This window comes from Xylaria bambusicola (assembly GCF_022495145.1).
Source record: "Xylaria bambusicola strain CBS 139988 unplaced genomic scaffold F5B22scaffold_48, whole genome shotgun sequence".
NCBI classification, from domain to species: Eukaryota; Fungi; Ascomycota; class Sordariomycetes; order Xylariales; family Xylariaceae; genus Xylaria; species Xylaria bambusicola.
The window spans coordinates 110,253-135,863 of record NW_025953601.1 but is presented as its reverse complement, the minus strand read 5'-3'; the positions used below and the strand labels follow the sequence as shown (position 1 = coordinate 135,863).

The 25,611-nt window shown below is 47.2% G+C and overlaps 4 protein-coding genes across 4 annotated transcripts; 1 reads left to right on the top strand and 3 right to left on the bottom strand.

Moving 5' to 3' along the window:
- Positions 1 to 207: 207 nt before the first annotated feature.
- On the bottom strand, positions 208 to 2,686 carry F5B22DRAFT_398592 (uncharacterized protein). The gene is made up of 4 exons (XM_047971448.1): positions 2,096 to 2,686; positions 1,757 to 2,043; positions 1,459 to 1,694; positions 208 to 1,398 (listed from the first exon to the last, which is right to left on the bottom strand). Exons 1-4 carry the CDS (start codon positions 2,536 to 2,538, stop codon positions 343 to 345), a joined length of 2,022 nt encoding a protein of 673 aa, XP_047827435.1. The 5' UTR covers positions 2,539 to 2,686; the 3' UTR covers positions 208 to 342.
- Positions 2,687 to 2,846: 160 nt separating this feature from the next.
- On the bottom strand, positions 2,847 to 6,651 carry F5B22DRAFT_398578 (uncharacterized protein). Its single transcript, XM_047971447.1, has one exon. It carries the CDS (start codon positions 6,411 to 6,413, stop codon positions 3,156 to 3,158), a length of 3,258 nt encoding a protein of 1,085 aa, XP_047827434.1. The 5' UTR covers positions 6,414 to 6,651; the 3' UTR covers positions 2,847 to 3,155.
- Positions 6,652 to 7,511: 860 nt separating this feature from the next.
- On the top strand, positions 7,512 to 9,142 carry F5B22DRAFT_620663 (GroES-like protein). The gene is made up of 3 exons (XM_047975861.1): positions 7,512 to 8,033; positions 8,093 to 8,103; positions 8,161 to 9,142. Exons 1-3 carry the CDS (start codon positions 7,904 to 7,906, stop codon positions 9,019 to 9,021), a joined length of 1,002 nt encoding a protein of 333 aa, XP_047827433.1. The 5' UTR covers positions 7,512 to 7,903; the 3' UTR covers positions 9,022 to 9,142.
- A 3,114-nt stretch (positions 9,143 to 12,256) lies between these two features.
- Positions 12,257 to 25,108, bottom strand: F5B22DRAFT_398114 (hybrid PKS-NRPS PsoA). Its single transcript, XM_047971444.1, has 5 exons — positions 24,758 to 25,108; positions 24,228 to 24,704; positions 23,868 to 24,168; positions 23,445 to 23,813; positions 12,257 to 23,391 (listed from the first exon to the last, which is right to left on the bottom strand). The coding sequence occupies exons 1-5, from the start codon at positions 24,926 to 24,928 to the stop codon at positions 12,620 to 12,622; spliced, it is 12,090 nt and encodes a 4,029-aa protein (XP_047827432.1). The 5' UTR covers positions 24,929 to 25,108; the 3' UTR covers positions 12,257 to 12,619.
- Between the last annotated feature and the right edge of the window lie 503 nt (positions 25,109 to 25,611).

Genomic DNA, 25,611 nt, shown 5'->3' with positions numbered 1-25,611 from the left:
GTACTGTAGAGCGAACCTCTCGTCTGACTAAAGAAGTACTCAGAGGAGGGGTGGTAGCAAGGACTTTAAAGGTTACCCAGCTCTGCACATCTCTAATAGTATCTGTTATGTCATCTAGAGCGCCGTCGGTGGCATATTGGGTGTCAGGGTATGCTAAACACGAATCTATCTCCAACTGTTTCAGGATTAAATGGGCACCTTAAGACCCAGTGGAGCATAGTAGTAGGCTGCCTGTATTTTTATACACATGTGTATCGCCCTGAGTGAGTTACAAGTTTGGTTAATTGTATGAGGATTGTATTACCAATATGAGACCCACGGATCTTTTGCCACAGATATCATCTAATATTCAGACGACGCGTTTTCGACTACACGCCAGAAGTCCCCAGCATACCTCTCAGTTTCCACGTCCCAGTGTAATTTCCAATCCAGCGGCTCTGCCCCATAATCGATATTAATGAGCCGGACTGTTTCTTCGAAGGCCTCCTTGGGATCCTTCTCATCGTAAATCCGGCGGGCACAATGATAGCGTGCTTGTTTGAGCTTATTGTTGCGAAGAAAGTGACGCCTCTCTCTTCGACCGTACTCTAACAAGTTAACCCGACAAGAAGCCAAGTCCTCTAACCACCACATCAGAGTAGTATGTATTCTCTTTTTAAAGTCTCTGATACAGGCTGGGGTTACATGGTCTTGTTCTTCGTAGCGGAAATAAGATAAAGCTGTGAAAAGAGGAGTAAGGGGTTGTTTGCGTTGGAGGAATTCTAATACTGGGTTCGCTTGAAGACCCTTGTTGATGAATTCACGGGTCTGGAATGCTGGGTTCAAGCCGAGAGTTTGATATGATAGATCTTCCGTCATCCGAATTACTCTGCGCGCCAACTTGCGCCACAACCGAGCCTGGCTCACAGATCCTCCCATTGACATAGGCCCGTATCGAAATGCAAGAAGGGTTAATAGACATGTACTCTTCTGTTGAAGAGTAGAGATATCGTCTTTATTTATGCTACCCCTGGGGTTTATCAAGAGCTCGAGCGTCTCCGCGTATCCGTCGGGGTTGTGAAGTGAACAGTATTGAACCCGTTCTTCTAGACTGAGCTTTTCGTAGAATCCAGGTAGTACAGCCGGCACAATGGTTTTGACCAATTCTGGTGGCGCATCGGTTGCCGCCTCGTAGAAATAGACAGACTCTTTAGGGTGTATTAATAATCCGCCTACAACGTAGATATCATATTCTAAGTATAAGTCGTGCATCGCCGCGACATCAACTTGGTAGCGTGAAACAGCTGTGACCATTGTTTCGCAAGGTTTAACTTTGAAGGTATGGTCGACCTCAAAATAGTCTAGACCGCTCAAGACCAAAGTCTTGAAAAGGGGTAGCTGACCATGTTCTGCGGCAAGCTAAATGAAGGCATGAATCAGAGAAATTGCATTCACCATCATATGAGATGAAAATCTTACATGTAACAAACTCTGGCCACCCGGTGTGTGGTCCTGTAGACTCGCCCTGCCTTGGTCAATGAGTCGCAATATACCCGCCATGTCTCCTCTGCGCGCACAAGAAAATACAGGGGCAGCGTCCGGTTGTATGCAGTATGCGTTCAGCTTGATAGTCCAACCTGTCGTTGCCCTCGAAGCTTGGATATCCCAAACCCTGCTAGCAAACCAATAGTTTGCTTGCACTCGCGCGACACAATCTGGTGAAATGATTTAGTCCGGATCTCAAAGATATACATCGATCAATGGCGAGGTGTCATACCGAAGTCTTTCAAATTAGCATTTGCCCCATCTTGATAATATCGCCAAGCGACCGATCCCAATGGGCCAAAACTCCACAAATTTGAATAAGTCGGTATCACTGACTCTTTCTTCATAACTCGAGTTGTCGCGGCTTTTCCGATTCCTTGGCAATTCTTTGACGATAGTTCGTGGTTTTTGGAAACAGTACTCGTAGAACAGCTGTCACTACTTTCGGACCAACTAACCAACCTAGTAGGGGGCGTATAATACTGGCTAATGAGCCTGGGCTGAGCCTTCAAGAGCGTACTTTGAACAGTTATACATGCATTGTTCCCAAGTTGAATCAGAACAGACTTACATTATATACCACTGTTGAGTCAAACTTAAGAAGTGGACTGCGGATTGGAGGCGCATATGACACCTATCCAGTATGTCTCCCTTGTAGATTGCCTTCATCGTTGCCTTGTATCTTCTCAGCTTCTGACGGACATCAACCTCATTTGGTAAGTCTCCCAGAACAATATTGAGCTCGCCCAGGGCTTTCTCGCAATATCTTATGCCTAGATATGTTGTATCATCATTCCAGGGGAACAAATCGTTGCTATTCTCGCAGAATTCCTTACTCAGAGCCTCCACAATAGGTTCCAAGATTTCAACTTCGCGCATCATTCCCTCTAATTTGTTGGAAACGTTTTTGATTTCGTTTAAGCGACTCTTAATCGTAAAAATACAGGCAGATATTTTAGCTGCGAGCTCAATGAAAGCAATGCTGCTTCCAATAATACCGATAAGTTCTGCCATGATCTGAGGAATTCGAATGGCTGTCAAAGCACTGAATCATAGTTGAGGTGACGGATATGACTGTGTGAATAGGGGGTGAAGTGGAAGGTTTTCCGTAGGGTGGATAGGTTGCAATTCACTGCTCAGCGCATAGATACTAAAACCCCATGCACTTTATGGATTATTATTAGAATACCAAGTACTAGTGGTTGGGGCGATATGGTAACGATGGGGTGTGGTTACATACTAAGGGCGTATGTAGTAGCAGTAGTAGGGTGAAGCTCAGCAGCCACAACTATCTTACCCCTCACAGTAGCCCCCAATGCCAATACGATTCTTACACTAGCGCTCAGATCCTACAACATCTGCTGTGCGACAGTAAATATAACTGTTCAACTGGGCAGGTAAAGGACATCCCGGTAGGGTAGGCTATAGAGTTCTATATTTAGAATCTTTTCGATTTCCAAGGTAAGACTAAGTAGAGAATGCGAATAATGCCCGCTGCCCATAGTCAGAAGGAAAAGATTTGTATATGAGGAGACAAAAATCAAATAGCTAGGAAAGGTGTCTTCATCAAGTTGGTAGCATCCTGGGCTTGGGGCGGATAAGAGTCCCCTATATGATGACATATGTGGGTGTCATCGACCAATGAGCTTATAGGTTTGATGGAAGCTGAACAGAACTAACCTGCGCATCCAGTCTCCTCTGATCCCATGGTGATTCATTAATAGGTGGTTGATATAGCTCTCAGCGGTCGAGAACTTCTTGGTGGCACAAGAAGTTATCATGTTATGTGAGTTATTCAAATGGTTCAAGATCCCCCATCCAGGTACCGATCCAGAATTATTATATTCGAGATCAGTACCGCATATTACACAAGTCCAGTTTGTCTTGCATAATTGGAGGTCATGCGCCCCGAATGCTCTCACGCGACAAAGCCATTCCCCTTGTCCGTTGACAGTTAAGGTGTTTGACTGGCGTCTTTCAGCGGGGGATTGCTCGAGAGTACTGCCATCTGTGTTTATGACATAAGGCCCTCCGAGAATCCAGGAGTTCATTGTTTCTCCATTCTCAAAATGTCTTCTTATATGTTGACATCTTACCTGCCAGCTTTCAGCGCGGAAGCCGCAGAAGTGGCAGATGAGATCGCTTGGGGAAGGACCTTTCCCCTCACACCTTCCATACTTGAGTAATTCACCAACTGGGTGACAGTCCTTCTGGGCATTAAAATGCACGCCAAAGATATGTTGTATGAATAAATCGCGTCGATAAAACGTCCGATTTATATCCGGCTTCTGCCAACATTCTCGAAACTTGTGCGGGCATACTGTAGAAGGAGTACCTTCTGAATTTGAAGAAGATACACACAGAGGGCAATGAGTAGAGTCGGCCTGGAACATATCTGACCGGCATATCCATACATAGGGGGCAATGTGAGCGGACTCTTCGTGCCGTTTCCATGTGTAATATCTTTGGTAAAAGCAACGGCAGAAGGTACACTGGTAAGATGCCCGTTGACTTGCAGACCCATCAATCTTGGTCACCCGGCTTCTTTTAATATTGTTGGTCATCCGGATTCTTTTAATATTGTTGGTCATCCGGGTTCTTTTAATATTGTTGGTCCTCCGGGTTCTTTTAACATTGTTTCTGCTCAAATTATCCAACGCCTCGGTATCAGACATCATTTGGTTCTGGCCATTATCTGAAACAGTATCAGATTTTCCAGGAGACAAGATGGACAGAAAGCCAGGAGAATATTGGTCGTTGAAGGGTGTAGGGGGCGGAACATCTAAAGAATTGGAATTCTCATCGAAACTTCTCTGGAAAGCGACACGTCGGCCTTTGCGAGGGCCGAAGCTCATGTAGCTTGCAACTGAGCCATTACTGTCTACACTCGATGCAGCACTTGATATCGCGTCGTATGCGGCTTCAGTATGTGAATAACTCCGACTTGCATTCAGATCTTTCTGGGTAACCGATTGATTGACTGGAGGCTCGGGGGCCCATGGTATTAAACGTTGTTTCAACTCAGTATGAACTGCTGCAGGTTTACCATCAATGTTTTGCATTGATGGTTCCCCTCGATCTCGATATCCCGCGGAAAAAGAACTCTCGTCATCTGCGGGTGGAAATAGAGCCGGGACTCCTATGTTTGTTCGACGCCCCTCTTTCGCGGATTCTTGGGCTTTCTTGAATATATCCGGGTGAACGGTGCGTATGTGCCTTTTCATCGCGTCTTCTCGGCTAAACAATTTTTCTTCCGTACAATTGGCACATTGATACCTCATTATCTTTGCGTTATGTATCGTATATTCGTGTCTAGTAAGGTCATAGGGGTTTGAAAAGCTCGTATTGCATGGCTTTCCTGTGCTCGGGTTACTTCTCTCGCACCTGTGTGACCAATTCTGGATATTTGAGCTCAAAATAGAACCGTGCACTTCTCGATTATGCTTTTCAAGTAGTGTTGGTGTATCAAACCGAAGCGTGCAGTCATAGTGAGTACATACATAAGTGCCGCCATCTAAAGCTGTTTGATCCGGCCTACGTACAGGGTGGTCATTGCTGCTCCCACCTAGGTTGCTTATCTTTGTCAGACTCATCCGTGAATACGTTGATGCAGATGGAGTTACTACGCCTGCCGTCTGCCCGGGGGTGGTATGGTACGAGGTGCACTCGATCTTGCCGGATTGTTCAAACCCTTGTTCAGAAATCTGGGAGGGCTTTGCTGCACTCTCCTGAGTTTGATTTGGAGAAGTCTGACATGTGATGTCTAAAGGATCTGCAGTAGTAGCAAACACATAGCGAGCCACGTCTTCAACCCATGCCTCCACGAAACTCGTATTAGAGTTGGCTTTGAGAGGGTGGATGAGGCCTTGCGTCTCTCGAGATGTCAAAGATTGAACTTCGATGGCCGGTTTGTTATGTCTGGAATGACCGCTTTCATATGTTGGTGCCGCTACATCCAACGACAATTGGCGTTGTGAGGCTTGACTTATGGCAGATGCATGGGTATTGATGCAATCCAGAGTGAAGATATGTGGGAGAGATCGAGTTCGCTTAGGCGAATTGTTGATAAACGACTCCTTTGACCGAGGTGATAAACTTGTGCACCTCGGTAAGTAAAAACATGATGGGAGGCATCTATCGTTTCCTACTGAGTCGGGTAACCCAGGGCTAGGTACTCTGTTCGGCATTCTTGCCGCTTGTCCACTTGTACATCCATGGTAGATGGTAGGTAGCAGTGAAGTGCCACTCAGATTTAGTACTGGAGCGTTCGATTGTATTCGTTGCAGTTGTCTTTGTCGCGTTCTCGTAAACCAACCGCTCACTTGGTCTATTGAAAGTCCCGTGGCAGTTGCTAAATTAGCCTTATCCTCCCTTGACGGATATGGCTCCGAATTTCTCGTGATCCAGTTGGTGAGAATTTGCTTCTGCTGCTGGTTGATGGTAATCCGACGAATCTTCTCAGTCTGATTCTCCTGTTTCTCTGAAGTCCTAGACGGTAGCGAAGGCTTGCCCTTATCACTGTAAGCACCGCGCTCTGAGACTGAATCATGAGGGTGGAATGGTCTCTCAGCGTGCACCCAGTCCAGTGTAAAATCGATGTCGACATCTGGATAGTTGAACGTAGAATCATACTCGGGCACAGAGGCCTCCATACCGTCCAAGAGGGAGGGCTGGATTGACTTGTGAGGCTCATTTGGTGTCGTAGCTGCTACTTCAGAAGAGAGAGGGTCAAATGGAGATACACCACCCCAAGGCAGTAAATATTCGTCGTTTGGCATGATAGGGGCGGTATCATCTAACAACAGTAATGATGAGGGCCACAACGTGTCTGCCATAGTGACGTCCTCCTCAAACACCATTGAAAAATGCTCCTCGGTATCCATGGGCATATATTCTCCTCCAGCCCAATGAGTGGCACAGCCGACCTTGACGCTTTGCCCAGTGATAGCGCGGCGGTTGGAAATTCTTCGAGTCAGAAGCTATTATAGCAGAATAATCTGAGACTGTTCTTCTGGATATCGCTTATTACCACTGACACAATGTCTATATATAAGGACAGTAGATATATGCGTGGGGGCCTGTTGTCAGCCAATCCGCCCATCAAACCCCAATCAAAAGCTGAACACCATGAAAGCTATGTCCTGCGCCATACTATCCAACCACATCAGGCTGGCTGAGCCGAGAAAATAAGCCACTGCATCGCCCGATCTCTTCCGCTTTCAGCCACAGCAATCCTACCCTGATATTGCCAGAGTTCGGCAGACTCAAGCATATTCACTATCACAGACGCCATTGGTGCCGTAGACGAACCCTTTATTTCGTCCTCTCTGTTGGAGCCTAGAAGTTCGTTTCCATTTGGGCTGATATTAGTCTGTATTTGTTGGCTTGTATGATCGCCCAGCGTTCAGAAAGAGAAACAGATAGGGTGGATTGGACCTGTGCACCTGGTAGCCACAGTATGGCTGAGCTGCTTGCTTCATGTCCCAGCCACATCCACGTCCTATCCATCGACTTCTTAACTCCTTACACAAACCAACACAAGCGAGACAAGGACACCTCATCAAGAATCAAACATAAGGGTGCTGCTTATATGATCCCCCTCGATCATTTCCCTGAGAAATACTAGTCTTTATCGCCGATTGAACGGTGTGGACTTATCTAGTGTTCCCGAAGCCATGACCGCCCGCTAAAATAAGGTCCGATGGACAAGACGGAGCTTATAATATGACGACATGATGAGAGAAAGGCAGGAACCATACGTAGTACTATAGAATTCTATTATTGCTGAAGAAAAAAAAAAAAAAATTCCTCGCCTACCAATCTCTGCCTAGCTCCCAAAAATTTACCACCTAACAGCGAGAATTGGGGTAGATGGCTGCCGAGATACCGAGGCCCCCCGCTGAACTGCGCAACTCCGGCTCCCCTAAAAAAAGGTCGACAGGGGGTTAATGCGGAATAAATGGAGAGTTAACTCCGATGATGCCATGCAAACATCTCACCATGCTGCTATCGTGGAACTGGTTCGGCAATAGCCCTATAGCTCCAGATTAATCATCGTAGTGTCTGATTATGAATTTCAAGTTTCATCAGTGGTACCTAAAAGAAAGCGCTTTTCAATGAGTCGCGAAGTACCTCGTCATAATGGTGCTTGATGGAACTAAGGAGACTAATAAAGAGTCATTCCCCCTTATGTCAATTTATATAAAGCTCGTCTCAGTCCGTCTAAGAGGAATCATCATCGCCATCATCAGATCCACATCACTACTTACTACTGCATTATCCTAACATATCTCATTACTTTCTAACAACTATAATTCTGCTTCATTCTTAATAGATTCAAACATCACTACCAAGAACTCAGATCCTTCTCTAAGCAGCTATGCCAACCTTCACAGTTTTTAAGGGCAACGAGTCGGGTGCGCCCAAGAAAGAAACTACCACAAGACCAGATGAACTATCTGGAGATGAAGTTTTCGTCAGGATAACAGCCTCTGGTCTATGTGGAACAGGTAAGATACCAACATAGCATAATTATTTGTAAAGAAGTTAACTAACGTTCTGACACTAGATCTGCATTACGTAAATCAACCCTCCTTGTCATGATTACTTGAACTATTCATACTGACTGAGCCACAGAGAAAGGCACATATTGGCTTGGGCCACGAGGGTGTTGGTGTTGTCGAGAAGACTGGTCCTCTATGCAAAGCTCTGAAGGCAGGCGATCGAGTTGGCTGGGGCTACAACCACAGTTTCTGCGGTCGCTGCGCACAATGTCTGTCGGGTAACGACATCTTCTGCACCGAGCGTGCAATGTACGGCTTCGCGGACCTGGACCAAGGAAGTTTCGGTTCTCACGCTGTCTGGCGCGAGGTGGCCCTCTTCAAAATTCCGGAGAACATGTCCGATGAAGACGCGGCTCCCCTTCAATGCGCCGGCGCCACCGTTTTTAGCGCCCTCCACACTTACCGCGCCCAACCCACCGAAACCGTCGGAGTTATGGGCGTCGGTGGCCTTGGCCATCTAGCGATTCAGTTCGCCTCCAAGATGGGCTGCCGCGTCATAGTACTTTCAGGATCAGAGAGTAAGAAGGACGAAGCGATGAAACTAGGTGCCCACGAATTCCTCGCTACCAAGGGCAAGACGGACCTCAAAGTGTCCCACCCTATCGATCGCCTCCTAGTTACGACATCGTTCCAGCCTAACTGGGAGCAGCTCCTGCCTATCCTAGCCCCTGGCGCTACTATCTACCCTCTTAGCGTCTCAGAGGGCAACTTTGAGATCCCGAATAACCCTATGCTCGTGAATGGAATTACCGTCCAGGGTTCGTGTGTCGCTTCAAGGCTCACCCACGAGCGCATGCTCGAGTTTGCAGCCCTGCATCAAATCAAGCCTGTGGTACAGTTTTTTGACATGACTGAAGAAGGAATCCTGGATGCGATGGACAAATTGGACAGCGGCAAGGTTCACTTCCGGGCTGTGCTGAAGCCTGTTGCCTAAATCATGAACTATGAATGGTTCCTGTACATATGTTGTATAATACTGTGTATGAAGATATCAAGAGCGAAATCATATAGACCTGGGCAATATAGATCTTAGACATTTTATTCCGCATATGAGCTCAAAATCCCGATTATATATAATAATTGTGATAGTAGTTATGTACTGTCATGTCAAAAGGATTGGTCGCAGAGTGAGTAGAAAGTCAGTCACAGTCAAGTAGGTAGGCAGAAGGGTAGTATAGGCGTCAATATTCATTGAATTCTGAACTCTCCAAGAAGCGAGGGGAGTCCAACACCCCTTCATAGCCATTAGGTCTAATACAGCCACCCCCAGGGTCTATGTGACTATATCAGCTTACATATCAGGACCTGTTACGCTTGCTGGCAAAACTGAGGCTATATACCGGAGAGGACTTTTGTTGCATTGCAGCCTTGTAGCTGCCTTATAGCTTTGTGACATGTATGCATGTAATGATAGTATTGTTCTGTAGGGAGCGATGGGTTGGCGTGTCTGCTAAGAGTAGCATTCCATCAACTTGCAATACTGACAGAGCAAATACTGGCGAGCCAGCCAAGCTCAGCTTCAGTTAGTCTCATAGGGCTCTAATATGCTAGCATATCTGGCCCTTCGGTAATTCAAACTAGCAGTGGCAGGGGGGTTGTACTGTCCTAGGGAGTCAATACTGTATGATTCAGAAAGGAATTTTGTGAATATATCACATGAAAAATCAATAGACTACTTGCTCCCTCTTTGTACGTCACTAAAGATATCCTTTTTGTCATCCCCGAGCTTAACGTATCAAAGGCATATAATCAAATGTAAGAATTACTTAACATCTTAAGAGGTCTACTGAAATAAGACATAATTACCAAGATCTTTCAATATCTTTCAATATCTAAAAGTAAATCTTTGAAGTACTTGACTGGGGGTTGAAAGAGCTTGTCAGAGGGGTTTTAGATCTTGGATAGCATTAATTCACGTTTGTACACCCATAACTGACAGATGCCCTGTGACAATTCATGAACAATGAATTTGATTAATCGGCTACTTTGGGGGATGATAAAAGTGAGCGATGATGCGTACACAGTTCGACAATACTTGATCAACACAATTACAACCACCTGCTCACTGAAACTTGCCAGAGATGGATGTCAGTCACTGTTTCACTGTTAATCACCCTTGGTTTTCCCAGTGTATGCTTGGCAGAGATCATGTTTGTTCAGATGATGTGACGCCTTGTTAGGTAGCAGCTTGCCACCCGCCACCTTTCCTGGTAGCACCTACGCACGTGCCTTGCCTCTGGTATCAATGTATCATTGTCTTCGCCCGACACAATGGGTCAAACAAACACAAGTCGCCGCACGGATCACTCAAGGGTCAACACCCGTCAGTCTTATCCAGCAAACATACTGAACCGAGCAACATAATGAAAAATTACGCTCCCGTCCCATAACGCAAGTTGAGTACCTAGTGCGCTCAACGGTTTGGTGTCTAGATGATTTCCTGGCACTAGAACGGTCGGGGGTTCGACTCCCCCAGCGATCATGGTCAACACTTTGTGAGTCGGACAAGCCCTTCTCTGGTCTCAGAGCCGCCACGCAGACCCTGGCGGATCTTCTCATTGCGGCACTGATGAAGACTTGCGTGATTTTGAAGTCTATTCTGCATGGTTGTGAATTTCTCCCCCGCGGCAGCTCGGTCGCCTGAACATCACGGCTTCCGACTCATTAGTGGTGATTATTTTTTTCTGGTAATCTTTTCTTTTGTTTTCTCTGAGGCACAACGAATTTGAAAGAGCAAATCTAAACATGCACCCTGGCCCCAACTAGTTGTGTAGTTGTCGGACCGCCACAGCTGTCTGTTATCTGTAGTCATGTTGACAAGACTGCGTGTTGATAAATATTTTATGGCATTCTATGTAGTTCTTTATGTTGATTGATGGTTTGTTTACGCTTAGCCAGCACACGTGACAAGGAGCACAGGGGCTTGCCAAATCTCAAGGTACCCTACCGCATTCTTGTAAAGAGGCGAGTTCCTCTCAGGCCTGCAGACAACACGCCCACTCAACTGTTCTGGGTTCGATTGCCAAATAAACGCTCAGTATACCTCCCTTCCCAGATATTCGCCGACGATGGCAAGTTATTCTAAGACAGCTGCGTTTATCCATACCTAACTTCATCTTTTCAGTATTACGATCAAACCTAGCGAATGGCATGTCGTTGCGTGCTATCCCCCATAGCATCAATCAGCTGACAATTCTCCAGATTTGGAAGATCATGTATGATTTTCTGAATATACAGGCTGCAGAGGTCTTCAAACCTTATCAAATCCTTGAGAATCACCAGATGATATTCAACACGTTCGGCGATACGCAAATCCTTTGATGACTACTACTACGTTTGGGTAAGATAAATACAACATGACATAGGCTACAGTGAGTGATAGCTAGCTCTCTAGGTATTACCAAGTCTCGACCGTCAATGATCCTTACTTTACAGAGCTTTTTCACGTTCTTGACGAGATTCTTTTACTTGCACAAACAGGCCTTGCAGCGCTGCTTGACTACCTTCCAGCTTTACAGATGCTTCCCTCACGGATGCTCCCCGTAAAACAACGGGCTCAGGCAAACCATCGGAGGGAAAGACCCTGTATAGGTATCACTGGGACAAAGCCAAAGCGGATATACTAACATCAGACAGCCCAAATCCCTCTTTTAGCATTGGCCTCGTTGAAGACCAGAAGGAACACGGCTTCGACGATGAATTTGCTGCGAAATATCGCTGGAACCCTCCTTGAAGCTGGGACCGATACGACTGCTAACACTCTCATATTGTTTCTTTGCGCCATGCTTATCTTCCCATCTGCCCAAGAGCGCGCAAAGGCTGAGCTTGACCGAGTTGTGGGCGCAGACAGGATACTTGGGATTGGGGAAGAGCCGAACTTACAGTATATACGTGGGTGTGTCAAAGAGTCTCTTTTGTTGAATGCCCACTACAATGATGAGTACAATACCACATGCTCTTACGCAAGACGCTAATTGCATGGGGTTCCGATTGTCAAAAGGAGAGGCACTGGTCAACAACGTTTACGCTATACACAGCGACAGTGTCCGTTTCCCGCGTCCCCACGATTTTGATCCTGACAGGTTTGAGGATGATAAATAGAACATTCTATGATGCCGCCATCAATCCGGGCGTCTCCCAGCGCGACTCATTCTGCTTCGGGGCAGGACGTCGAATCTGTCCGGGGATTCACGTAGCGGGTCGAGTTAAAATAGTACTGTGGGTACTCCCTGAGACCACTCGGCATTAGGGCATTAGGCTCTGGCCCTTACAGGGGCTTTGCCACCACGCTGAATAGGTAAGATTAGCGGTGGTGTACTGAGGTCTTACAGCACTGAGGAACTCGAGTGCCATTACCTTTCATTACTTGGGTGAGACTAGGTACATAGTAAAGTTGCCTTGTGGTGCACGAATTAGAGCCACGTTACGATTTGAAATGCGCGAGGTACAAATCCTGCTCACGATCGAAAAACCACCGTTCCTATAGCAATCATGTTGGCGGCACGCATTAAGCGCCGGACGTTGGAGGCTATCTAATTACTTCTCGCAATAACCGGCAACACAAGCTTTCCACGCCCATCTTCGAACGCGACAAAAAACTCGCGAACAAGAGGATGAAGACCCTTCTCACTAGCAGCATCTACCCAGTCCCTCATATCAATGTCTTTCAACTGTCCTCCGGCCAGTTTTTCTAGGAAATCTCCGAGCTCCCGGTGCGGAACCTTCGCATCACCGCAATGGTTCACAAAGCGAACGCCTATATCTTGCTCTCTTGACAATCCAAGTGACTCAGTCCCCTCAATTCTGCTTGCCTGGGACTCTATAACCATTTCGACAATGTCACTTGCCACGTCTCGTACGGCAACGAAATCCCACACGCCAGTAACGAATTCTTCTTTAATACGAGGCAACGCACGTAGAATGAGCGAATACTTCGTCAACATCCCCACCACGTCCAGCTCAGATGCGTCTTCGCCAACCACATGTGCCAACCGGTGAACATAGGTGGGCAGTCCCTTATGTGCAGCGAGTTTTTCCAACAAGGTTTCGCTAACCCACTTACTGGCTGCGTAGCCATCGACAGAATTCAATAAAGTGGCGTCCACTGGGACCGCCGCAACTTCGAGGAGAGGGTGCTCAGCACTGTGTTCAATGACCTTCGCCACAGATGCTGTGGATACATAATGCATTGGGATTTTTCGCGGTATGGCCATCTCACAGAGCCTGCGAGTAGATATGACGTTCGTACGGCGAAGAGACGAGTAGGTCTTTAACAGCGAAACATCTGCACCATTATGGATAATAGCATCTGCGTGCTCGACTAGAAAGCTGAATTCGGCACCCGAGAGTCCAAGATTGATGTCTGAGAGATCGCCGACGTACTCGAAGACTTTTTCGTGTTGGAGTGGTAGTCGGCGGGGCTGCCCATCGTTGTTTGGCCGTATTGCTATGCAATGCACCTCCGCCACTCTCGGATTTTGAACAAGATGCCAGAGCAGATGCTTTCCAATAAAGCCAGTCGCCCCAGTTAGCACGATTATCAAACCTTGGGTGTCATCGGAAGGTTTTCCGCGGGAAACGAGCAGATGAGGCTGTGGTTTAGGAAGTCCATCAACTAAGCTAGCAATTTCGAGGTCCCAGTCCATTACCTGCTGAGCGACCCCAGCTCGTAAAAACGCCTCTGTCGTTTGAATATTGGCGCCATTAGGCTTCGTTTGAGTTAAGCCCGTAATGAGAGTCGACATCGTGCTCAGGGTACTAGATCGAAACAATTCTGGCATGGGCACCGTTACTCCAAAGTGTGCTTGGAGCAGCGATTTTAGTTTGATCATGAGGATTGAGCTCCCACCAACCGCAAAGAAATCTGATGATGGTTGAATCACCGATCCCTTACCGCTACTGCCGGGTATAGGGGCTATCTGATCAGCCAACACCTCTTCCCATATCTCTTTCATCGAATGTTCACTCGAACTGAAGACGGGGGGTACATAGTTGCTCTCTGCAGACTCTATGAAGTCTGGGATTGCCAGTTGATCAACGGCACCCCGGTCAATCTTCCCATTGACTGTACTTGGAATTTGTGTGATGGGGATGATGAATCTCGGCTTCATATACGAGGGGAGTGGAAGATTTTCCCGAAGACTTTCCAGAAACTCAGATCTGTTCTTAGTGAATCTAGCCTCGAACACCACAAATGCCACCAACGTTCCTGAGGATTGGCTGGGGCGCCAAGAAGTAGCGGCGCTGACAAGGGCATCGTCAGCTACGCGTAGAATAGTATTTGCAACCTCGTCTAGCTCGACCCGAAACCCGTTTATCTTCACTTGGCTATCGCTGCCAATCCGTCCAAGCACCTTGAGAGTCCCATCAGGCATAAGTCTGCCCATATCACCTGAACGGTAGATACGGACGCTCCCTGGTGTTGGTCCGGCTGACTCTCTTTGCACGAAGCTGTATTCAGACTCTCTAGGTCGGCCGATATACCCGAGGCCAACACCTGGTCCCGAGATACAAATTTCTCCCGGAAATCCGACGGGTAGAAGGTTCATGTTAGCATCAACTATATCGATGGAATAATTGTGCGATGGAAGTAGCCAATCGCTGTCAATATCTCCCACGCTGCTTGGATCTCTGTAGGGCACTGTGCCTCTTGCGCAAGCCAGCGTTATCTCAGCAGGCCCATACACATTGATTAGTTGTAGGTTTGGGCAATCGAGATGGCGGAAAGCTCTCAGTAGATTAGGCCTCAAGGGCTCTCCTCCAGACATGGCGTAACGCCAGGAAGAAGTTTTCGTCAGTATATGGTGACCGTAGTTTAATAGCACTGAATATTCGGACGGCACGAAGTGGGTTAAAGTAACGTTGTGTTTGACCATAAGATTCGCTATGTGTACTGGATCGCCTCGACCATTCTTGCCTACTATAACGGCCGTACCTCCGCTGCATAGGGCAAGGAATATTTGGTCCAGCATGAGATCAAACCCCAGGGGGCTTTGCTGTAGTGTCGTCTCCACGCCAAGGTTGAGAAACATCGTAGTTCCGTAAATTTGATTCATCAGGCCTTCATGTGACAGCATAACACCCTTAGGGACGCCGGTAGAGCCGCTCGTGAATAAGATCATTGCGGGGTGGCTAGCCTGCGCATGTGCGCCATTTCCGTTTGGCAGAGAGGAACTTTTGTCGCCATTTTGACAGCTGTGAATGTCAACATTAAGGGTTATGTCGTCTATATTGAGAATATGGATATAGTCTGCGCTTGCCACTACCTCTTGGGCCATACGCGCTGTCGAACCGTGGCAAAGAAGAACTTGGGGCCGACATTGCTCGACGATCGCACGAATCCGCAGATGATGATTCAGTGTGTCAAGGGGAATCCATGTCAGTCCGATGCCAAGAACAGCAAGTATGCAACTGATAGTATCGGCTGTGGGATCTAGAAGCGTAGCTACGCGAGATCCTGCAACGAGCGGCGGCGCAACACTCTGTAAGAGTTCTTTCACATGAGTTGTTCGCCTGGCCAGCTGTGAATATGTGAACGCATGGCCTTGATCATCTATGACAGCAGTAGAGGCTGCGAAACTGGCGGCAATTTCGTCAACACGATCTGTGATAGTTCCCTTCCATTTGACATCAATGTCCATACCGCGCCCAAGGTTTCTCGCTTGCTCAAGGTGAGTTGGATTCGATACAGGGCAATTTTCTAGACGTATGGAGGGATCATGCGCGAGAATTTCTAGAGCATGCATATACCACTTGTGCAAAAGAGCCACGTCAGACGCCTTGTACAAGCTACGCTGCCCAACTAGGGATATGAATGTCCACTCCCGCATTGCGCCAATGTTTAACATTAGGTCATAAGGGTGACCTCCCGGGACGCCGCCATCCCAAACAATCTTTCCATCTCGACCAAACTTAGTCTCATCAAACGGTGACTTGCTGTAGTTGATGGCTACTTGGAAAAGTGGATGGTGGCTTGTCGATCTTGGAAGTTTCAAGTGGTTGATAATCACGTCAAGAGGCGCACATGAATGGGCCATTGCGGCCACCACAGCGTCCCGGGCCCTTCTCGCAATCAGGTTAAGCGAATCAGAGTGAGAAAGCTGCATCCTTATGGGAAGCATGTTGAGGAAGTATCCGATGGTATCCAGATCCTCTCCCTCATGTCGATTTGCGTCCACGAGTCCAATGGCTAGGTCTCTGACGTTCAGGCATCGAGAGAGGAACATGACGAAAGTAGCAAGGTAAAACTGTAGCTGGGTGACACCGATATTAGAAGCAACTTGTTCAATACGCCTTGTTAAGTCTTTCGAAATCCTCACGTTAGAGATGGCGACGTTGTAATCCGGACTTGAGGGTCGGGCATGGTTGGGTGTGGTGAATGGGAAGAGCGGCAGTGGGTCAGGTATCGTCTTGTAAATAGCTCTCCAAAATGCCAGGTCAGACTCGAGACTCTGATGTGTAAACATGCCTAACTGTTTTGTCGCCATTTCAATGGGTTGTTGCATTTGAGGAGGAGCTCGCATGGTGTGCATTCCGCCGGAGTAAGCCATTGCGAGATCAGATATGAATAGTTTCCAGCTTAGCCCATCTAACGCGATGTGATGATGAGTAAACAATATGGAATGCCGGGTTGACGAATGTGTAATGACTGAAACTTTCATTGCGACTCCATTCTCAATGTCAAATTTGAAATCCTTGACTTGACTGATTGAATTTTGCATATCAATACCCTCATCAGCCGTCGACTGCTCAAATGTAATGCGCGCGTCGCTTAGAACTGCTTGCACAGGGCTAGAAGTAACCATGTCGGTGAAGAATGCACTTCGTAATCCCTCATGCCTCTTTCCAACAACCCGCAGAGCCCCTTTTAGTCGGGACATATTTAAGGGGCCGTGAAATGTCCCATAGTAAGCAATATTATAGGCGTTGTTTTGGAGATATTCATGTAGAAAGTACAGTTGAGCTTGGGAGTGCGACATGGGGCCAATTCGCTCATACTTTAAGCTATTCTTAGGTTGTTCTCCGTTCTGTTGCTGGGCTGATATGACTACAGGCGTTTGAAGACTATCATCTGGATTTATTGTGGCAGAGCCTTTTGCAACATCTGCTGTCGTGGTCTCCCCGAAAGCCGGTAAAATGGGCTTCGCACAGGAGTTGGTATTCCCCTCCTTGTTGGCATTGTCGTTGCCATATTGATCATTGTCCCGTGGTTTCAACGATTCTGATAGCTGACTTAGAGTCTCATGGCATATGTCGAGTAAAGATAAGCCATTGAGAAATACAAGGACTGGAATGTTGACTTTCAACATCTTTAAAAGCCAAGAGCGAATTTCGACAGCAACTAGGGAGTCGAACCCCATGCTAAGTAGAGCCGAGTTCTCATCTAGGCTATTGTCAGTCATGCCAAGTGCCAATTCGATGCGTCGCCCAATCACTCGTTTTAAGATCGCCAGAACCTGTTCCTGATTATTTGCGTGTTTTATCGTCACTTGGATGCTTTCAGCTGAGTCTGGTTTGTTCCGTTGGTGGTGTGAGCTATTCTTCTCGTCTCGCTTCAAGTGACAATGCGCGAAAATAGGTAGCGCTCGCCACTCGGTATCGACCTCTGTACCAAGACCAGCAATGACTTGTGGGCTCAATCCGGATTCAAGACGGCCCGAGAGAACTGCCTGGGCAAATATCCGATGGAATTCCGGCTCAGGGATAGCCATCAGGTCTTCTTGGCGAAATTTGGCTTCCAGCATTGCTTCAGCCGGCCCATGTATGTGGCCTAGTCCTAGCATCATACCCAAGTGCAGCGTCGATGCGGCAAGACCTCTGTTGCGCCTCTTCTCAGCAAGGGTAGACATGAACAGGTTCGCGGCATTGTAACTCGACTGACCAGGCTTGCCGTAGATACTGGCCATTGACGAAAAGAGGATGAAAAAGTCCAAGGGCGTAGAGTAGAATAAATTGTCGAGATTGATGCTTCCCATAACTTTGGGTTCAAAAACAGCCTTGAGGTCGTCATGTGATAGGCCGTCAAAAGGGTGATCACGTACAACTAAAGCACCGTTTGCTACTCCTGCAACTGGTGGCATTGTAGACATAATCTCTTGGTAGACACTTCCAAGATTGTCCTTGTTTGCAACATCAAGCGCGAATACACGCACTGTTGCACCTTTCATTTCCAGATGCGTGATTATCTGCGGTGGCACTGCTGGATTCCGAGATGCAAGAGCAATGTGTCGCGCACCGTGATCAATCATCCACTCACATAGAGACAGCCCAACCTCACCAGTAAGACCAACAAGGAGATACGTTTTATGCGGACCAAAAATATGGTCGTCCGTTGCAGCCGACAGTGGAATGTGAATAGATTCAACGCCGGCCCAGGATACCACGCTCGTAGCAACTGATGTCTTCTGTTGATTTTGTAGTTGATCTGCTTGAATGATATTCTTTTGTACCGGAATTCCGATATCATGCAGGAAATATTTTTGGGCAAAATATTTCGACAAAACTGTTGAGTTGGATGCATTGATGGTTAGTGCGTACGGTTCATGTATAGAGACGTTATGAAGGCCAGGCCGGAATTCTAGCTCATGCCAAGGGAAATGCAATGCAAAGTCCGTGGCACTAGTTCCGTTGCTTGCCCCCATGTTGATAAATCGCTTGATTGATCGAGGTATTAATGATTTGAGCACTCGTGTAGGAGCCCTTGGATGAAGCTGAATTGCCTTTGAGGCGAGCCCTGGACTCATATCCATATTGTCCTTCGTCAGGAAGATTGGCACGCCCATACAATTGGCAACGAAACACAGAGTTTCACATACTCCAGGATCTGCATTATGAATCCAGACTGTCCCAGTGCTGTTTGACAAGAAATTTTCGCATAGAAGGATGAGTAAGATCGAAGAGAGTAGTTCATCCGCGTCTGTCTCCTGATGCCAAGTGAGAGCATATCTATCATTCCCCTTGCTAACCATTGAGCCACGCTCTGAGAAGATCAAGCTGTACCGTCCTTCATCAACTATGTATGCAATGCACATATGAAACGGTTTATCTTGATCAGGACTTTTGAATTGGACGAGCGAAGATGAGAGGATCGTAATATGGTCTGGCCTGTAGATTGCGAGGGGAGAGCTTTCATTGAGGGAGAGAGAATGAGACAATGAATCAATGGGTACAGTTGTCATAATCTCTCGCCTTGAACAGTTGAGCCGATCATTCATGTTCTGGTGTGGTAGCACTCTGGGGATAAGAGGAATGCCATTACTGACAAAGATTTCTGTCTCGTTCGACCAAAGAATGTCACTGCAAGAAGGCAGATCTAGAATCACCATCTGTAAAAGCAATTTTGCGATCACATTGGCTTGTGTGCATCCTTTACTATGATCAAGACTTTCGAAATTGACAAATCTGGCCCGGAGATGAGGCAGTTCTCTGGATGCAGTGCGACCAATACCGACTGATATGTTCGCGTAAGGATCGTCGTTTAGGCAACCGCGAGTGGCCCATAAGATGTACTGAGCCTCGCGAAAGAGAGTCTGCATGCCTGAGATTCTCAGTCGGTCCAACTTTCGGAAGATGGGCTCTTCCAGATCACATAGACATATCACGGCTGTCCCCTGCTCTAAGTGAATGTTTGAAGCATCACCCAGATCTGGTATGATGGTTATTTTTCCGGAATATGTGTGTAAGATAGACCTTATCTTGCTTGCCATTTGAGATACTATCAGAGTGCGACCGCCAACTATGAGCAGATTATCAATAGAGATCATGTTATCACTTGCGGTCAAAGGATCTTTCAAAGCCAAGATCTGGTCGTTTGCTGCTTGGCTTACCATGACAGATAAGCCATGTGCAGAATCTCGCTCGAAGTCTCTGAAGACAACGTCAACGCCCGAAAATGAGGTCTCACGTAGGATGCTATCCCACTGACTCTCTGTGAGAATAGGGAATTGTTTTTGGTCAAGTCGCCAGCTCGGAAGAAGTGGAAGCAGGAAAAGGTTGCGCAGTGCGGTTGGGTTGGTCATTTCCAGTAGAATTAAATAACCTCCAGGTCGCAGGAGTTGCCGGCAATGGTTCAAAGCATCCTTGATGGAACTTGTTGAGCTAAGAATACGAATAGCAATGACAACATCATACGAATGAGCCTCGAATCCTTGATCAGTAGGTGGCCGCTCTATATCAAGAGCTTGAAATGTTAGAGGTGGGTAGTGCGTAGCGAAGCGAGCTTGAGCGGCAGAGAAACCAGCGGGCACACTATCGGTAAAATAGTAGTCCTCGAAGTTTGATTTAAAATGCTCTAGAAACACGTTTGTGTAGTTTCCCGCGCCAGCTGTAAGTTCGAGGATGCTCATTTTAGGATATCGATGTACGAGGTGGTCGACGATTGTGCCTAAGTGGTTCTTGACTGCAGCAGCCCCTACACCCTCTGTGTAAAATCGATCAATAAGTTTTTCGGTTTCGGGACATACTGCTGATAACCCAGAGCCATGAAAGATGCTTGAAATCCGCGACCCTGCATAGTTGACAAGCTCAAGATCAATTTGACGAGACGATTGGTCGCCCTCCAGGGTATCCATCGACTCTGTGTTCTTTGAGTGCCTATTATGAGGACATCGAGTGTCTGAAGGTGGCTCACTCTCATTGTCAGTCAACTTGGAGGCCAGGTCCATGAGGTATGGGAAGTACCATCCCGTTGATTTCATCTCATGAGGCTTGGTTTTTCCAAGAAGCTGGTTCACGTAGGAACAAGCTACTTTCTCGCACTTCTCGGGCCACCTATCCTCATCCACCAATGGAACCAGCTGATCCTGGTCCGTATTTTGACCAACAATTGATGATATATCTTGTTTCCATATCGTATGCCAAAACACCGTACGATCATTCGCTGCGCTGGGCATTTCAAGTGAAGACAATACGACACCCTGCAGTTGTACAACGGGGTGACCATCTGCCGCGAGGAACACATCGATATCGCCGCCGATCTCCCGCGCGGAAGAATCTGTAATAAAACAGTCTGCGACGAGCCTCGAATCTGTGTCATTGCTCACCTGAAAATAAGTGCCAACGTCGAATCGAATTAGTTGAAAGCTTTTTGGAAGGTATGTTGTCCAGAATCGCCCATCACCTGGATATGAAAACGCTGCATACAGGCCCTGCAAGACGCTGTCCAATGTACCCGGATGAACTATGTAGTCATCAGTCCTTGTTGGCTTTGTTATTACTGATGCAAGGTTCAGACGTCTTTCGATCGATTCCAGGACAAAGGGGCCAGAATACTGGAGGCCGATCTTGTCCATCCAGTGATAGAAACGATCTACCGCAACATCCGTCATAGGAAGGTTGGGAACTGTTCTGCTTGGTAGAAGGTTTTCATTTATAGCGCCAAATAGCACTAATATTCGCCCAGTCACGACCTCTTTGCTGAATTCGGGAGAGGCCGTATCCGCATTGCTACAGCGACAGGAGAAATCGACAGTTCTACCTCTTTCGTTCTCCTCAACTCTTGAGATGGAGAAATTGAGCTCAATCGCAGAAGAGCTCGCTTCCAATGCAATGCCATTGTGAATCACCACATCTCGTAATTCGAGAATCTTGACAGGTCGATCACTACCCAGGGTCTGGAGGGCAGCATCTATGGCCATCACTATGTAGGCGGAGGCAGGGATCAAAGCCTGTCTTTGGAATTGGTGACATTGAAGCCAATATACGTCATCAAGACGCAGGATATTTCGCCAATGCCACTCGTTTTCCGACCATGAAACTGGGTATCCAAGCAATTCATGGAGCGGGGACTTGCGACTTCTCCGAAGATGTGTCTTCCTGGATTCCCTGATCATCGGTCGCTCGTGATCCCACGGATAAGGTGGTAGATCCTTATACACTCGCTGAACTGCCCAATCGACTCCAGAACAAGCGGTTCTGAATCCTGGAAAGTCAATTCCTGCAGTCTGTGCTTCAGTATGGCACCAAATCGTGCCAATTGCGGCAGAAAAGGTCTCAAGTGCATCTTTGTTTCTCTCCATTACTCCTACATAAGGCAGATCATTGCCCAAGAATGCTCGAATGGTTTCCATTGCTGGGCCTCGGAGGGCTGGGTGCGGTCCGATTTCAAGTGCAATGTCGAAGGTGTTCCCTTCGAGAGCAGAAATAATTGCCGGAGAGAACATCACGGGCTTAACTAAATTCTCAGTCCAGTATAACCCATCAAAAGATGCAGGTGAGATCGTGGTATCGCTGTCTTTAGGGTCGTATACTGTTGAATACCAGTTACATGTGCCCTTAAAACAATTTCGTATCGCTTTGATACCAGCTTCATTGAGAGAAGTACTGTACGGCTCGCGAACAGGCCTCATATGGTGCGAATGATACGCCGTATCGGTTTTCAGTATTCTATTAAATACTTTCTTATTGTCTAGAACGTCTTTAGCACGTTCAATAGCTTCAGCATCTCCAGATAAAGTCACGCTGGATATTGAATTCTCTGCTGCTACTACCAGGCGTCCCATGAAGCATTGTTGTTGACAAAATTGTCGTGCTTCTTCTGGTGACATACCCACCGCCATCATTCTACCGCAGTTTTCTTTATTGTGTTTGCCGCAGTGGTATCCTCTGAGATACGCAATAGTGATTGCATCTGAGGCCGTAAGAACACCCGCCGCGTATGCTGCTGCGATCTCGCCTGAAGAGTGACCAATGACAGCGGTAAACAAAATTCCACATGCCCGAAGCAAGTCTACCAGAGCTATTTGAATAGCAGTGCAGAGGGGTTGTGAGACTTCGGCAGACAATGTAGCCACTGCATCATCTTGGCGAAGCAATTCGCCTACAAGCGACCAAGTCGGGCCATGGTGCAGAGCTTGGAGAACCGAGTCAAGCCCTTCGAAAGTTCTCCTGGATGAAGCCGAGTTCCGAACCAGGCTTGCTCCCATTGATGCCCATTGAGCACCCTGTCCTGTGAAAATGCCCAACACACGAACAGTGGGGTTTGTTGGCAGATTTGCAGTTATTTGACATTGGTCGATATTTGCGGTGACTAACTCTAGTCTGGCAATAAGCTGCTCTTTATCAGTTGCTGACACCGAGACGCGATGTTTGAACTTTGTCCGGTGAGTTTGCAAAGTCCATGCCAACCGCGATAGATCAACCTTGGTCCGGCTTTTCAGTGTCTTTAATAGTGAGACAACGACAGACCTGAGTGCTGGTTTGGAGTTGGCAGATAAGACAAAAGGCCCCCAAGCACGAGAACACGTTTGAATTTTCGGGGAATGGTTCTGGAGTTCATAGCTTTCCAGGATAGCATGGGCGTTTGTTCCTAACTATAGTTAGCATCTGTAGAAAGAGTGCGAATTGAGTGTCTATACGTACCACCAAATCCGAAACTGTTAACACTAGCCCTCCTAGGTGCGCCCAGGGGGAGTGTGGGCCAGTTCTTTGGGCTCACGGGCACTTCGAGACCGTGGTAATAAGGCTCTATGTTTGGGTTCAGGCGGTTGAAGTGTAAGTTTGGGGTTATGATGCCGTGTTTCACTACGAGAGAAGCTTTGAGCAGTGAAGCGAGACCAGCCGTTCCCTCCGTATGACCAATCACTGTTTTGACCGAGCCAACATAAAGCTTTTCAATCTCTTTGACACGGGATAATTCTGCATCATCGGCGTTGTAACCTGTGTTAGAGCGATCTGGGGAAAAGGCCATGCTAATTCCCTGGGCCTCCTTTGGATCACCAGCTTGTGTTCCTAAGATATCTATGAGAAACCTGTTAAGCATTCAAGAGTTGACGCTTTTCTTACCTGTGCCATGAGCCTCGAAGTATTGACAGCGTTCATTTTCGTTGAGGCAGTCAAGCCCACATCCCTTATATGTGAGCCTAATCAACTCTGCTTGAGCATCTGCGCTTGGAACCGTGAGACCCGACGACTGGCCGTCCTGATTGATGCCGGTGTTTTTAATTACAGTCTCTATGTCATCTCCGTCGACTTCTGCCGAGGTGAGCGTTTTAAGTACAATGGCTACAAAGCCCTCGCCTCGAGCATAGCCATCGGCGCTTGTATCCCACATTCGGCAATTGCCTGTTGGAGACAGCATACGGAGCTTTCGAGTGTTTCAGCGTTTGGTCTTCATGACTCAGAGATTGAAGGATATGGGCTCACACTTGATAATTGACTAAAAGTTTCTGGACCGAATACTAAGTTTACCCCAGCAACGACAGCCATACTGCATTCTCCTCGCCTCAATGATTGAACTGCTTGGTGCAATGCGACAAGACTAGATGAGCAAGCGGTATCGATATTCAGGGATGGCCCTTTCCAATCAAAGGCGTAGGAGACACGGTTAGCCAGGATCGAACGAGCTATCCCGGTTCCCGTGTACGAAGGATGACAGTCAAAATCATGAAATAGGAGATCGCGATAGTCATCCGTCATCTGTCCGACAAACACACCCGTTGATGACCCTTTCAGCTGTGATTTGGTATATCCCGAAGCTTCAATGGCCTCGTATACTATTTCCAAGAGGATGCGCTGTTGAGGGTCCATTGATTCGGCCTCTCTGATGCTGATATTGAAGAAGTCATTGTCAAAGACTAAAGGATCTTCGTTCAGAAGGTACGCTTTCTTAACGTTGCTTGTCTGTGGATCGCACGTCAGGCGAAAGTGCACAAGAATCTGTCAATGATACTCACACCAGGACGCTCTGGGTTCGGGTGATAGAACGCATCAGGGTTGAATCGGTTGGATGGTATCTTCGATGAAAGATCAGCAGGATGCTTCAACAACTCCCAAAGCTTGCTTGGCGAGTTGACACCCCCGGGAAGGCGGCAGCTAGTGCCAATGATGGCGATGGGCTCTTCCATATTGCTTTTCAATGTGATAACTCTGCGATAACCTTGAAACTGTCACTGGACTCGTGAAGCTACAAAACGTAATCGTTGATGGAAATGGGAAACTTTTGGTGACTGCGGGATTTATATAGTTTATATCCATGAGTAAGACATATCCAGAGCATAACTAAGCTGCGCCTCTTAAGGCTTCTAGATGATATCTTCTATGTTGGCGTCCGCATGGCGTTTGTATTTTCTTCTTTGGGTTTAGAATCTTCATATTGGTAGCGATCGATATGGATGTAGCCTTTACCAGTACGACTTGGTTGACCTACCAAGAGTCTTACACCATATACTTTAGTTCCCCTGATTACAACCCGTTAGAACACGACCTATGCCATATCTAGCGGTCACCGATAGTTTGGTCATACAGCTTATACAGTTGGTCAGCTTGCATGTGATAGTGATAGCGAAGACTTACGAAAGCGAAATCGAATTGAGCGAAAGCGTCGCATTTCTTGCCACGGCAATACATGATAATAGGTCCGATGGACTGGGATTCCGCCGACGATAGTCCTACATTGTAGTATAGAGGTTAGCAGCTAACGATCTTAGCTTGTCTTCCTTTCAAATTAAAGAAATAACTGGCGGGATCTTTGAAGATCGCGGTGAAGTTGATATGCAACCAGGTTAAGATTCCATGCCCGATGCGACGT